Genomic DNA, 15,961 nt, shown 5'->3' with positions numbered 1-15,961 from the left:
AGAACCTCTTCATCTATAAACTCACACGTAACAAATGACTTGGTCTTTTTTTCCTAACTGAGGTCCTTTTCCTTCATTTACATCTGTAAATACTTGAGAGAGAAAATTAGGATTTTAGCAGTGGATGCAGAGGACAGCATGGCACTGCCATCTTTAACACAAAATTCTCCTTTTAGGAGCCATGCCATCTCAGAGAACTCCACACTTTCTAGGGAATTTGATCTTTGCTAACTTTTAGAAGACTTACATTCCAAGGATGACAGGGCAAATATGCTGGCTCGCGTGGAGGCTTCATTCCAAGATCAACTAGCAAAATTTCTGCTGATGTAAAACAGATTGGGCACAGGGTCTCAGACCTGGAAGTTGATAGTCTATCCACTCTCAACTGCTCAAACTACAAACCAGACAGAAGAATAGAATTACCCACATGACACACCATCTTGAAGATCTGTGTAATAGAGAGGAGGAAACAACCTCAGAATAAGAGGCCTCTCAGAATCCACAGACCCCAATAACGGCATCTGTACCACTATGCAAATGCTTTTCAATAATATATTACAAAACCCACCTTATACCCCTATTTTACTCAACAGAGTCCACAGGGCATTAAGACAGAAGGGGATATTGCTAGACTCCCCAAAAGACTAAATATGCAGAGTACATTATTTTAAAGTAAAAGAGGAAATTCTTTGGAACGTTAAAACATCTCCATTTTTGCACGGTGAGGACTGCCACATACAAATGTACCCAGACTTATCATGGCTGACTCTGCTAGGTAGGAGAGCACTCAGATCTATCACGATACTGTGCCTCAAGCAGAAGATAAAGTATCAGTGGGGTTATCTTTGTTCTCAACTCACCATGTCCACTAAAGCTACCATGTCGGACTTTTTAAGAAGATGGATTTCCCCATGATGGATATATTTCGGACTGCTACTGTCCTAATAATCAGGAGCCAACTTCATCTCTCCCCCAATGATCAAGGTGGCAGAAGGAAGGGACAGAGGCCTACTCAACATGCACATCCTTCTTCACCTAGAACCAGACACAAACTCCCTGTCTCCTGACTTGGACCAGGTGGTCGCATATAATATCAAATACACACTCTCATTCCTACATGGATGATTGACTCAATGCCACATACCATTTAGTCACCTTTAATAATCCCACTCCTCCAAACTAACCAGGTGTATGGACCACCACCTATGGAGTAGGGGGTCTTCCAACCTTTACAGGCCTGAGAATGGGGATCGATATAATATATTGAGGGACAACAGTAGTAAGTAGGTCTACATATCACACACACAAAACATCAACAGCTATGTTCTAACAAATGTCTAACAGAATATTCTAGACAATAATATTCATAATATCTCACGATCTCTGAAATATTGTCTAACTGTTTGAGAATTAAATTTGAATAAATGAATATCATCCATCTGCATTTAAGTCAGAAGCTACAATCTTTGGCTGCATGGTCTCTGGAAAAGGATCATAAATGCTCAATAAATAGCTCTGTAATGTGTTCTTTGGAATTATGTCCACAACCGAAGACACTCTAAGAGATCAGTGCCTGACTTTTTTTATTTGACAATTTTTATTGATCCTTGTTATCATAACAATGGTTTCAGCAATCGTGACACAGTACATCATTTGAAATTGTACATATATAATTACATTGTGGTACATAACATTTGTAGAACGTACTAATATAATGAAAACATTTGATACAATTTGTAGGTACATTACAATGGTGATTACTTAGCTGATCCTCCAGAGCTGATTTCTCTCCTTCTGATTTTGATAGCTGAGTTGAAAAAAAGGAGAGGTGTTTCTCCAGTTTTTGATCCTTTCCTTCTTTTCCTTTTTAGTCAACTGTTTAGTTTCTTGGCCCTTCTTAGCAACTATTTATTTTGTAATTCTACATTTCTCATAGAGATACACAACTTTTTGGGATTTTAAATGTATGATAAAAGAAAAAAAAAGTGGATTTCATACACTCCTTAAGAAATTGCTGAAGATTTCTCTGAAGAGATCTGAAGTCACCGTAGTTGAAATTTTAGGATTGTCCCCTTTGGTTGGCTTATTTCTGAAACACAAACTTGAAACTGTACATAAGTGTATATCAATGTATTTCTCCCATCTTCTTAGGATTTGATAATTTGATGCTTGGTCATCTTTTGACATTAGTTTTCCAGAGTCATAGGGCATCAACGCTTAATGCCAAAATTATGTAACTTCTGGTTTTCTATCCCTCTTGTTTTCACAATATCACTCAATTGTATTCTATATAGAGAGTAGATCCAAACAATATCCCATTGGCATCCCAAAATATTTGTTCTCAAAGAGTCAGAGAGAAAAAGATGCAGAAAAGTTCTAAAGTTCTCACAGCCACATATAACAAAATAATATAACTTATTTAGTTATTCTTTTCCTGTATTTCCTTAGTGTCCAATTTCTCTTTGTTACACTGTCTTTCCTTCCCCTGTGCCTTCTTGTTTCACAGCCTCGAGCTGCTGAATGTTTCCCTGGGTTTGTAGCGAGGTCAATGGGGAAATTCAGTGTTCAATTCGATATAAGCTTGGGCTGTCATTAAGAGTTTCAAGTGCTTTCTCTTCTTACCCCCTATGAAAATCTCTATCCACTGGTGGCGGTATCTCTGAATCGACTCTCCCACGCTTCCTCACTCCTTTGGCTCCTTAATGCTGTGAGCGTAACAACGAGCATAATGATGAAAGGTTATTGACGTATATAGTAGAGTCTCAAATTATAAGTAAAAATTAGGAAAAACTATTGCACTGGCACAAAATAAAAATGATTAGACAAATGAATAGATCATTAAAGAAATGGAAGGATTTAGAGATATCATGGTGGGGTAGGATAAATGTAGACTGAAATTACAACTCTTGGCAAACAAAAAAAAAGGAGAAATGAGGTCTAGGGATTCCCTTGGTAAAAGATGCACAGCTATGTTAATACATGGAATAATAACACACAATAAGAACAGCATAAAACAACACTGGTTCTACCTTAAACAGAATACTGCAAACATAAACAAAGAACATGCCTGGCTCTTTTGGAAACCATTTCAAATAAAACAGGATAGAAGGTTAGTGATCTCAGGTAATTGGAAAATGACTAGAAAAAGAGCTTAGTTTACGAAAAGAAATCTTGCTCTCTCTACCATTGGTATTCATTACATATATAACAGAAGATTTGGATCTTTCATTATTTAGTAAAAAAAAAAAAGGGGTTGTTTTGTAAATATGACCTGTTGGAAGGTTACAAATTAAAGTAATTGACTAATAAACATACTGAATTCAGACTGACCCAGAATTAAACTTTCAAATACTTGAGAATAAAAGGGTATTCTGAATATGTATCTTGATACAAGTGACAAGGGGACACCCACCCAGTTTTTAGTAACACGATCCAGCAGAAGGATTATAAAAACATATGACTAGGTGCCACTGGCTCGTAAAGGCATTGAAGTTAAAGCATACCCCTGCGGCAATTAGAAAATGGCAACATGATCTACAATATTCCATTTCACAATCATATTGGAATTATTTCTTAAAACTAACATATAGGGTGTTTAATTGTTTAAAACGTAAAAAAATGCAATTGAAGTTGATGAATAGGTGGCACCTAGTACCTGTAAGTATTGCTAAAATGTACCCAAACAGCATTGATGAATGCTTGATATTCAGCTCGTCAAGAGGTGTTCAGTTGCATATATAGTGATGATCCCATTTAAGGTTAATTTGGCTCAAATCGAGGAAATTGTTCTCGAATTGGCAACAATGTAAATTTGCTCCGACACCAATTAGGGCTTTTCTTCATATGTTCCTGGAAGGGTTGAATCAAGCTGAGATAAGTATTTCGCATCTTATGACAGCAGTAAAACTACATATAGCAAATCATTTTTAAATCACCTGATATAATTAATTAGACAACTGTTAAAACACAGTTTATCTTCCAATGTAGAATGAAGAGAGGCAATGTATCTTCAATAAACAAAGATAATACTGAGTAAGCTCTATGGAGTAATGCCCTTAAGCAGGGTGGGATTAATATGGGGGATGATGGGGATGATGGGGCTGATGGGGCTGATGGGGCTGATGGAGCTGCGGCTCCAGGCCCATGCCCATGGAATAGACCCATTGATTTAAAAAAAAAAAAAAATATATATATATATATACATATATATATATATATATATTTATTTTTTTTAACTACTTTTCACATGCTCTTGCTTAAGTCTGGAAACTTTGGACTCTCTAACACCGTGGCATGTTCCCTTTCCCTTGGAGTTCCATTAGAGTGACATACAATTTTGCTATCAAAGTGACATAGTGATATTGGAGCTTAAAAATCAAAGAGTTAAATAAAGGAACAATTTAACTTATAAAACCATGATGATAAAATGCTGTCTAAAAACCTTTGAATGGCATTTATTAGGATATTCAATGTTAATTTACCGTATTTAGATAACATTTAAATAAATGTAAAAGAATAATACTAGCATTGTTATTTTTTATTTTTATTAGAATAACATTTGAATATTATTACCATATATCAGAATGCCATTCAATATTGTTAATATCTAAAAAAAAAAAAAAAATAGAATCAAACAATTAGATAATTAAGGTTTTTATTATTTAATTTAATTAAGTAATGTATTTAATATATTATACAAAAAATAACAAAGTTTTCTGTCTTTTTGATGGAGATTTTTAAAGTTTTTATGTGTCTTTTTTGGTAATTGGTGCTTATATATGCAATGCATGATCCACACCCAAAGAGATGAGAGATCTCTCTTTAATGTCTACAGTTGGATCTTCGCGGTATTATAATCATGTAGTAACCTCATTGATTCATTAATGTAGTCCTCTGTGTTAAGTAAAACAATTCCTCTGCCCTTCTCAGTGGGTTTTATGTTTTGCAATAATTTTATTTGTGATTGCATTAGAGTTTTATTTGTCAGGTTAAAAAATACTCTTTTCTTTCTCAGAATTCTCTAATGAGACTGCCGGTCTCTTTTATCTCCTCTGTACCATAACTCCTCCCGTAGTTTGCCTCCTTCTGTGGTTCTCCACCTCTTTGCTGGGGACTTGAATTGGTCTAAGACATTGTACCTTTTCTTTGATTTTGAGTCTTGATAAAGCTTCACACCTATTTCTCTGTAGGAGTTCTTGTCCTAAATATTTCTTACTGTGCACTTTAATGTGATGTTTTCAAATTTCCTTAGATCTTACCTTGACCTCCTGATCATTTCTCACAGCTATTTGACTCTGTGTTTCATAGCTTGGGAATCATTTATTTTAGGTAAATCTTCTCTAGGGTGAATGCTCACTCTTTTACCACCATTTATTGGTGTAGTTACACTATTTATCCTCGGGAAATGTTGTCTCGTATTCGGAGGGTATGTTACTCCTTTATTGTATTGTTTTACATTATCTGTTTTGTTCTTTTCTTAATCTAGATTGTGTCATGTTCTACTTTACCTAATCAATATTGTATTTCTTTAGTTTTTTTTAGTTTTTTCATATTTATTTACACTTGTGTGCTCTTCAATAATATACAAAGTGAAAGAACTTGAAGGAATACCTTCTGTCCCTCAACCCTACAGATAAAAACGATTTACAAGTGCTTAACTTATAAACACAAATGTGGAGTGCTGGAAAAAAATACATGCAATCATTGCTTTTCCTATGGAAAAGCATTGGATTGGCTAAAATTGGTAAATCATGATGAGTCACCAAGGAGGCGGATCAGGGGCGGGGCCAGTCCACAGGGAATTCAGCTTTAAACCCCTCCATCACCATTCCTGGTAAGTTTATTTGAACAGCCTGAGTTTTGTTTTCATTAAATTTATAATAGTAGTGAGAAATAAGTGCTGAACTGTGTCATTAAATTGGGGGGAGAGATTGTTTGTTGAGTTAGGGTTAAGAAAACAGTGTCTGCAAACAGACTCATTGTCACCTTACTAGAGGGGTATGTTCGGATGTCTGCAACCATCAGCTCTAAAGCTAAGACATAAAATAAGGGAGACATTCCAAAATTTGCATAGGACTGCTTGCAGGAAGATCCAGCTCAGGTGATCAAAAGTCTTCTCTGCATCTAAAGAGACTAGAAGACCTCTAAGATTCATCCTCCTAATGATATGTATTATATTAAGGACATTAGAGATGTTGTCTGATCCCTGTTGCCCTTTTATGAATTCCACTTGATAGTCGCATATTAGGGAGAAGAGAATGTAATTTAACCTGTTGGCGTATATCTTGGCATAAAGTTTAGCATCGATATTCAGGAGGATATTGGCCGACAATTGTGGTTATGCATTGGTGGTTTGCCCGGTATGGTAGTGTTTTCATGTGTGCCTGCAGGACCTCCTTGGGCAGTTTACCAATTTTTGTTGCATCATTGTAAAGTGAGACTAAATATGACGATAAAATCGTCTTAAATTTTTTATAGTACAGGTTCAAGAATCAGTCAGGGCCAGGCGCCTTTTTGGGTGGAAGTGATTAAATAATTTTTTCTATCTCCTGTTGGGAGATCAGATACTGCAATATTTCTATGTGAGCAGTTGTAGGCCTGGGAGATCTATGTCTCTCAAATAATTTTCTATGTCTTCTAATGATGACTGTGGAGTGGTAACATCTGTGTTTAAGTTGTATAGAATTTCATAATATTTAGCAAAATTATAGGTGATTTTTGGGGGGGATATAATTTTATCTACTTTAACCGAGATAAGGTAGGGCACTCTGCTTTTGGCTTGTGTGTGTTTTTAGTCTCTGTTTCCAAGCTTTGTTTGCTTTATTTCCTTAGACATGGTTTAATGCTTTGGGCTTTCTCATCATAAGGCTGACTTTAGATAAGGCAACCTCATTGATTCTTGCCAAAAGATCCTTGATTTGAGTCTGGAGAGCCAGGCTGGGGGTAGCTTTGTTTTGTTTATCTAAGTAACTCAAGTGAGTATGCAGCTTCACCCTTTAAACATGGGAAGTACATTTATGTGAGATGCTTTTGGAATGAGAAGGCCTCTAATTGCCAGCTTGTGTGCAGTCCACAGAGTTCTGGGTGACATGGGTGAGGATTGGTTTTCTACAAGATATGGAGTCTGGCTTTTAAAGTTCCAGAAAGGAAACTATTGCTGCCAAATGCTGTTGATGTCTACTTTACCATTGAAGAGTTGTCTCATAAGGTGTTACATCTAAACCGAACATTTAACATCTACTGTTCAAAAAACTGCTCTTATTCATTATATTTTTTTGGCCAAATATATTTGCCACTTGGTGCTAAACATATTTTGTATTTTCTGTCTCTCTTTCCAGGAAAGTCTTTTGATAATAAGTCGATAATAACTGCAGCTGCAACCAATATAATTGTGTCTATACTTCTCAATAAGCGTTTTGAATATGAGGATCCAACATTTTTGAGACTCTTGCACTTAATGGATGAAAAAAAAAGACACCTGGGAAGCTGGATGTCATTGGTAATCTAAATACGTACATTGTCAATGTTTTATTTTGTTTTTTATGCTCGTCAAAGAGGTGTCAACTATAAATAAGTTAAATACAGCTCACCTAATTGCAGCCTTGCAGTAGATATGGGATGACCCATCTATAATTTTGGATTGCAGGAACATATTGCCACATACAGAAAAAGGAGGGTATGAAGATTACATGTTTTGTTTCTAATTGGTGGGAATATGTCTATCACTATGTACCAGTAAAATGTATGTACTTTCCTCAAAAACAGAATTCAGTGAATATAGGATCTAGTTTGAAGCTGTGTATGTTGATTAGACAAGTTAAACAGTTCATGAACCTTGTGACTTAGGGGCCACGGCAATCACTGGGTACCCCTTGTAACCTCTGCTCACTGGTCCTCAAATCATGTAAAATAATAAGTCACCATCTGACCATTGTGTGAACCAGATTCCAGGATCCTCAAAAAAAAGTTTAATTTGTAAAAAAAAGTAAGCAATTTCAACCAGTAAGCAATGAACATTTGAAGATGTCAGAGATGCATATATAATAAAATGTATTTTAGCTATACATAACTAGAATACAATACACATTTTATAATAATTTTACATCTCGTTTATTTCCTCAAGTTGTACAACGCATTCCCATCTTTATTGCGCTGGTTTCCTGGAAGCCATAAAGCCATCTTTAAAAATGTTGCTGAGCTGGAGAACTTCATCAGAGAGGCATTCAGATTTCAAAGGGATCGATTAGATACAAATGACCAAAGAAGCCTTATTGATGCATTTCTTGTCAAGCAACAAGAGGTATTCAAGCAAACAACCTTATGCAACCTTGATGCATACAAGCTAAAATACATCATAAATAAAACCCCTACAGTTAAAATGATCAATTTACAACATTTTCATTGTATATAATTTCCCATTTGTTACAGCAGTACATATTGCTTGCATGGTTTATGGTATATGGTATTCAGCAAGCTAAAGTGCTTTAAGGGTCCCTTTAAAGAAATGTATGCATACCCCATAACATTTTTTTGTGCAAATTTTTGCCAAACGTAGTGGTAAGAAGCATTTTCTGCCTTTCTGACACATTGAGGATATTTTGCTGCATATTTTGTAATCCTAATGTGTGTTATAGCTGTGTAACACTTAGACTACTGTAGCACACATATTAAAGGACCACTCTAGTGCCAGGAAAGCATACTCATTTTCCTGGCACTAGAGTGCCCTGAGGGTGCCCCCACCCTCAGGGATCCCCTCCCGCCCGGCTCTGGAAAGGGGAAAAGGGGTAAAACTTACCTTTTTCCAGCGCTGGGCGGGGAGCTCTCCTCCTCCTCTCCGCCTCCGTTCCTCCCCGTCGGCTGAATGCGCACGCGCAGCAAGAGCTGCGCGCGCATTCAGCCGGTCACATAGGAAAGCATTCATAATGCTTTCCTATGGACGCTTGCGTGCTCTCACTGTGATTTTCACAGTGAGAATCACGCAAGCGCCTCTAGCGGCTGTCAGTGAGACAGCCACTAGAGAATTAGGGGGAAGGCTTAACTAATTGATAAACATAGCAGTTTCTCTGAAACTGCTATGTTTATAAAACAATTAGTTAACCCTAGCTGGACCTGGCACCCAGACCACTTCATTAAGCTGAAGTGGTCTGGGTGCCTAGAGTGGTCCTTTAACACTTTATACATATTCAGCTATGTCTTCTGAGTACAGCAATACTCCTATGTGTAGCTTTGCCAGTTTTATGTCCTGTCTAGTCCCCTGTGCTCTTTGGTTTTTATTGTATGTATTTGGGCGTATATGTACTATTGTCATACCAATAAAATATATGGGGCCTGATGGAATACACCCACGGTTATTAAAATAACTTAGTGGTGTACTAGTAAAACACATTAATGGATTTATTTAACCAATCATTGTTAACAGGAGTAGTCCTATAATATTGGAAATTAGCGTATGGTGTGCCCATTCACAAGAAAGGGAGTAGGGAGGAGTCTGGCAAATATAGGCCAGTAAGCCTTACTTCAGTAGTGGGGAAGGTAATGGAAGCCATGTTAAAGGATAGGATTGTTGAACGTCTAAAATCACATGGATTTCATGATCAGAGACAACATGGGTTTACTTCAGGGAGGTCATGTCAAACTAATCTTATTGATTTGTTTGATTCGTTAACTAAAATAAAAGATCAGGGTGGTGCAGTAGACATTGCTTACCTAAATTTCAGTAAGGCTTTTGACACTGTCACACACAGAAGGCTTATCAATAGACTGCAATCTCTGAGTTTGGATTCCAATATTGTTAAATGTGTTAAGGCAGTGTCTGAGTGACAGGCAACAGAGGGTTGTAGTCAATGGAGTATATTCAAAGGAAGGTCTTGTTACCAGCGGGATACCTCAGGGATCTGTACTTGGACCCATTCTCGTTAATATTTTTATTAGTATTGCAGAAGGTCTTGATGGTAAGGTATGTATTTTTACTGATGATACAACAATATAGAACAGGGTTAATGTTCAAAGAGGGATACGTCAAATGGCAAATGATTTAGGTAAACTAGAAAAAGGTCAGAGCTGTGGCAACTGACATTTAATGTGGATAAGTGCAAGATAATTCATATTGGAAATAAAAACCCAAGGGCAGAGTATAGAATATGTGATAGAGTCCTAATCTCAACATCTGAGGAAAGGAATTTAGGGGAATAATTTCAGATAACTTAAAATGTAGACTGATAGTGTAATAGAGCAGTAGGAAATGCTAGCAGAATGCTTGGTTGCATAGGTATTAGTAGTAGAAAGAGGGAAGTGCTCATGCCATTGTACAGAACAATGGTGAGACCTCACTTGGAGTCAGGGCCTGGACTGGGAAAAAAATTAGGCCCGGGCATATTTCAATCAGAGCGGCCCCCTAAGAAGGGGGCTGGGACAGAGAGGGTGTGTTTTGTCATCACTAATGACAAGCACGCCCCCTCTCAAAGTGAGCAAGTTGGTTCAATGCACAGAGCACCGCTGAAGAGCTCTGGCATTAGAAAAAAGGCCCTGTATTTGTTCTGCGCAGCACAAGCAAATTTAATAACATGCTTGCGCTGTGTTTGCTTTTAAATTGTCTCTGGTGTCTCCACAAGTGAGATACCAGAGGACAAAAGGGCCAACATTTTCGATATTTTTGAGGGAACCAGATACCAGTTATTAATCACTTTAAAGTGAGTTTCTATCAAGGAAAGACTATGTACATATTTGTTTGTTTTAGATATGGCAGCGAACCATTCTTCCAAGTCTATAGAGCATTTCAGAATTTTTTCCCAGCTTTTTATTGCCATTGGGCGGTTCTCTGTTTTTATTATATCGCATAGTTTTGTACATTTAGCAAAAAGGTTTTTTGAGTCTTTTTTGGTGAATATCACTTTTAACATATTATATAATTCCCAACTATTTATAAAAATGTTATGTTTCAAATAATTCCTAACTCTTAAATAAGAGAAGACCTCTCTATTCGGGAGGAGAAATGTACTTGTTAATAGCTCAAAAGTCTTTAACTCACCATTCAACATTAAGTCTTCAACCTTCCTGATATTTACATCTCTCCATACTTTTAGTGAGATATTTGTTATGTCTTTTTCAAGACTTTCTATATTTTGAAAACCCCATACCTTGTTCTTAGTATCTATTTTCTTTTTTTCTTTTTTCCCATATAGGAATTATTTGATTCAGCACAAATGATAATGAGTAATCATATATTTTGTTATTCCATATAATGTTAGATAAATTTTTGGATTGGCATAAATCTGCTTCTATCCTCCCCCAAGCCTCTTTTAAATAAATCTCCCTTTGTAGCATTGTGATATGATAGATTATACCGGCTTCATAGAATCTTTCAATATCTGGGAAGCCTAAACCCCCTCTGTCTATCTTACAACTCATAGTATTTAATTTGATTCTGGATTTTTTTCCCCTCCACACAAAATTGGCAAAAGAAGATTTAATCATTTTTATCCAGGGCATGGCAACATCCTGAATAAGTAGGTCCACTTAGGGAGCACATAATATCTCAGAGTGGTAACTCTGCCCCACCATGATATCTCTGTCTGGCACCATTCTTTTAAGTCTTTATTTGTGTTTTTCAGGAGATGTATAAAATTAGATTGCATAATTCTTTCTAATTTTTTGTTTATTCTTATCCCCAAGTAGATAAATTCTTATGGTTGAGCAAAATTATATTTATTTTGTAGTTTAATTATCTTATCTGAAGATATATTCCTATACATTGCAGTAGATTTAAAGAGGTTCAGTTTATAATTAGATGTCTTACTGTATTGTTCTATTTCTGTTATCACATGTGAGAGGGATTTTTCTGGGTCGGCAACATATAGCAAAGTATCGTCCGCATACAAAGAAATCTTTAGGTCCCCTTTTGAAATTGGTAAACCCTTGATTAATGTGTTTTGTCTAATTTTTGAGGCAAAGATTTCTACCGTTATAACGTACAGAATTGGCGACAGGGGACACCCTTGCCTTGTACCATTTACCAAACTAAACCAGTTTGAGCAGATATTTTGGCCTACGGACCTTGCCATTGGCTTCTTATACAGAGAACCAATCGCATCAGATACCCATCCTTTAATATTAAAAGCCTCCAGAGATTTAAACATGAATCCCCAACTGACCCTGTCAAACGCTTTTTCTGCGTCCAATGACAGGATCAGGAGGGGATTACATGTCTTGTCAGACAGATCTATTGAATCCAATAGCCTTCTAATATTATTTCCTGAGTTTCTACCAGGAACAAATCCAACCTGGTCTAAGTTAATAATTCCAGGCAAAATAATTTTAAGTCTTTTTGCAATAATTGTAGCAAAGATCTTGAAATCCACATTTATCAGTGAAATCGGTCTGTAACTTTTGACATCTGTTGCTATTTTGCCTGGTTTCAAAATTGGTAAGATATTGGCTCTTAGCATTTCTTGTGGGAATGCTCCTTTTTGTACAGCCTCATTAAAGGATCTTGTTAACGGCTCAACGTTTATGTCTTTCATTAATTTGTAAAATCTATTACTAAAACCGTCAGGTCCTGGAGTTTTATAGTTAACTAAATTATTTATTGCATCTATGACTTCTTCTTTGGAGATGTCCTTATTTATTAGATCTAGTTGGTCTGTAGATATTTTTGGTAGTACACTATCTTTTATATAAATATCTATGGATTCATCCGAAGATCTATCTGGCAGATTATAGAGTGATCTGTAGTATTGATTAAAGATCTCTCCAATTTCATTTGGGGCTCTATAAGTATTACCTTCATGGACAATTTTATCTATACGATTATCTGCCTGTCTCTTTTTCAGTTGATTTGATAAAATTGTATCTGCTTTATTTTGTCTGTAATAGTATCTAATTTTTAATTTAATCATTTTCTTTTCTATGGTTACTGATATTTTTTCTTGATAATTTGTTTGAGATTGGCTATCTTTAATTGCCCTTCTTTATTTGGATTTAATTTATATTCTCTGGAGACTTTATACAATTGGATATATAATTCTGCTAGACCCAATCCTTTTTTTTTTCTAACTCTACTTTTAATGTTTATGCATTGTCCTCTAATAGCGGCTTTATATGTACACCAGGTATTTAATTCTGAAGTGTCCTCTGACTTGTTTTCCTCCCAAAAATATTGTGACCATGTTTTTAATATATTCAGGTTTTCGATATTATATAATATTGAGTCGTCTAATTTCCAAGTGGTTCTAGGGTAGAGGTGTTTCCCATCCTTTATATCCATTATAACAATATTATGATCCGACCAAATCATTATATTTATCTGTATATATTTTACTTTATCTATATTTTAGGGTCTCCTAGGAAAAAGTCGATTCTTGAATGTGAGTTATGTGGCCAAGAATAAAATGTATAATCTTTTACTAATGGGTTCTTAACTCTCCAGATGTCATAAAGATTATTTTTCTTGATTATATTTTGGAAGGTACTAGTATTTCTCAAACTATTTTTATCCACAAAAATCTTGTTATTGTTAGTTTTATCCAGTTCTATGTCCAAAACACAATTAAAATCTCCCCCTATTACCACACTTCCCATAGCTAGTCTTTCGACTCTTTCTAATATATAGGAGAACAGTCTCATCGGATTTACATTCGGTAAATATACATTCACCACTGTATACAATTCCCCATTAATTTCGCAAATCAATATTATAAATCTACCCTCTATATCAATATCCTTATGTTTAATTTCTACTTGAAGTGATTTGGAAAAACCTATAGCCACACCAGCTTTTTTTTTCTTCTTTCTTAGAGGAAGTCACTATTAGAGGGAAATTATTACCGAACCATCTTATACTTTCGCCTGAGATCCAATGCGTCTCTTGTATCAAAAATACTTGGATTTTCTCTGTTATTAAATAATCTCTGAAAGCTAATCTCTTATGTGGAATATTTAAGCCCTGTATATTAATTGTGGCGAATTTTACCATATTCTATCCTGTTTCTCTCGCACTTGACCTTTCCTCAGAAAAATTCTATAAACCCGTAGCGCTAAGCCTTCCATACTCAATATCCAATCACACACAGTCATACTAACTTTTTTGCTGTGGTCTCTAATCTTAACCCCTTCAGGACGCAGGACGGTTCAGGACCGTCCTCGGCATTTTTGCATTGCCGACCGAGGACGGTCCTGAACCGTCCTAACGGAAAACGGGTGGCAGGAGCGATCGGCGAAAACTTCCGCCGAAATCACGTTGTTACTATCTGCCTGACATCCCAGGCAGATAGTAACAGCCAATTGCGGCATGTGAGCGATCCGCGATCGCTCCCAATTGGCTGGTGTCAAAGTGGGTGTTACAAACACTCACTTTGACACTGATCTCTGCCTCTCTCCCCTCTGTAGCGTTTTGTGAGGCGAGAGAGACAGAGATCGTGATATATTGTTGCAGCAGTTGTTCCAGAGTTGTCAAAAGTATCTGTAGTGAAAAAAAATCCCTTTTTAACCCCTTCCCTGCCAGATCTGTTACAGACAGTGCATTGGTACTGTCTGTATTTTTTTTTTGCCCTTAAGGGTTAACTTTATTTTAAAGATCTGTGTCTTAGATTGTCTTAGACTGTCTTAGACTGTCTTAGACTGTCGTAGTCTGTCGTAGTCTGTCGTAGTCTGTCGTAGTCTGTCGTAGTCTGTCGTAGTCAGTCAGTTTCCTTCCCCCAAATCTCCATTAGATTTTTGTAACAGGAGTTAGTTTAGGGATTACTGTTTTAGTCTGTTTTAGTCTGTTTTAGTGTTAAAAAAAAAATAAAAATAAAATATATATATATAAAAAAATATATAAAAAAAAATTGTGTTTAGTATTTTGTTAGTTTAGTCTGTTAGTGTGAAACATGCAGCGCATGTACAGCTTGGAGGAGGCATATGCCTTCTTGGCGTCAGACTCTGACGCCACTGACACTGCGTCCGATTTTGACCCAGGTCAGTTTAGCAGCACATCTAGTGACATGTCGTCATCTGTGTGTGAGCCAGCTGCTAAAAGAAGCTGTGCTCCCCCTGCTACATAGGGAACCCCCATGTATATTTGATCTTCTTGGCTCTCAGAATTTCTGTGACAGAAGAGAATGCTTTCCTTTGCATTCTGGTGAAATAGGATATATCTGAAAATACGATTATATCCTTAAATTCATCATCTGATGGTTTCCTAACTTTGCTTGTTTTCAAAATTTCCTCTTTGAATTGGAATGATTGGAAACAGCAAATTATATCTCTTGGTTTTGTTTCTGGAATATTTTTAGCTCTGTACAGTCTGTGGTATCTTTCTAGGGAATTTTTGAATTTGTCTTTCTCTATCCCCCAAGCTTTCCATAACTTATCCAGAAATTCTGGAATCTTATCCTGGGTGATTCTTTCTGGAATATTTCTTAGTCGCAAATTATTTCATCTAGAGCGATCTTCCAGATCACCTATTTTTGTCTCCAAATCTTTGATTTTTTTTTCCATATGGATATGTTGATCTTTCATTAATTTCTCTTGGAATTCCAAATGATTTATTTTTTCTTCAACCGCAGTTATTTTTTCCGTTAGGAGCTGCACTTGATTTAGAATCTCCTCTGAGTTCTCATTTATTTGCTTCATTAATACCTCTGATTGAGAATGTAGGCATCGCTCCAAAAACTCTGCCGAGATTTGATTACTCGCATAGTTTTCTGAGCTGTTTAGTGTCTGATCTAATCTTGAAGTTGTTAAAACATCCTCTTCTGCTTTTTTTTTTACTTTCTGGTGAGAAAAAGTTGATTACTTCCCTTCCTGTTTTAGGGTTTTTCTTGTCCCTTTTTAAGGTGGCTCTCTCCTGTATTTTGGAAGTCATCTCTGCAATAGGATGCTGTTATGTAAATCTGGTCTTTAACTATATAGCAAGTAGAATAGGAAGGAAACAGTACCAGCAAAGAAAAAACAAAACTTGTTAACTTATAATGGAGGAGGAAAA

At 36.2% G+C, this 15,961-nt stretch overlaps 1 protein-coding gene across 1 annotated transcript in view; it reads left to right on the top strand.

Moving 5' to 3' along the window:
* LOC134586126 (cytochrome P450 2K1-like) overlaps positions 1 to 15,961 on the top strand; it is a 205,994-nt gene that overhangs the window by 139,736 nt on the left and 50,297 nt on the right. Inside the window, exons 8-9 of the mRNA XM_063441636.1 lie at positions 7,338 to 7,498; positions 8,123 to 8,299. Coding sequence (XP_063297706.1) covers positions 7,338 to 7,498; positions 8,123 to 8,299 — 338 coding nt within the window. The remainder of the gene's footprint in view (positions 1 to 7,337; positions 7,499 to 8,122; positions 8,300 to 15,961) is intronic.

Source organism: Pelobates fuscus, chromosome 2 (genome assembly GCF_036172605.1).
Source record: "Pelobates fuscus isolate aPelFus1 chromosome 2, aPelFus1.pri, whole genome shotgun sequence".
Lineage (NCBI taxonomy): Eukaryota > Metazoa > Chordata > Amphibia > Anura > Pelobatidae > Pelobates > Pelobates fuscus.
Note: the sequence above shows the minus strand (reverse complement) of the source record. Positions and strands in the feature narration are given on the sequence as shown.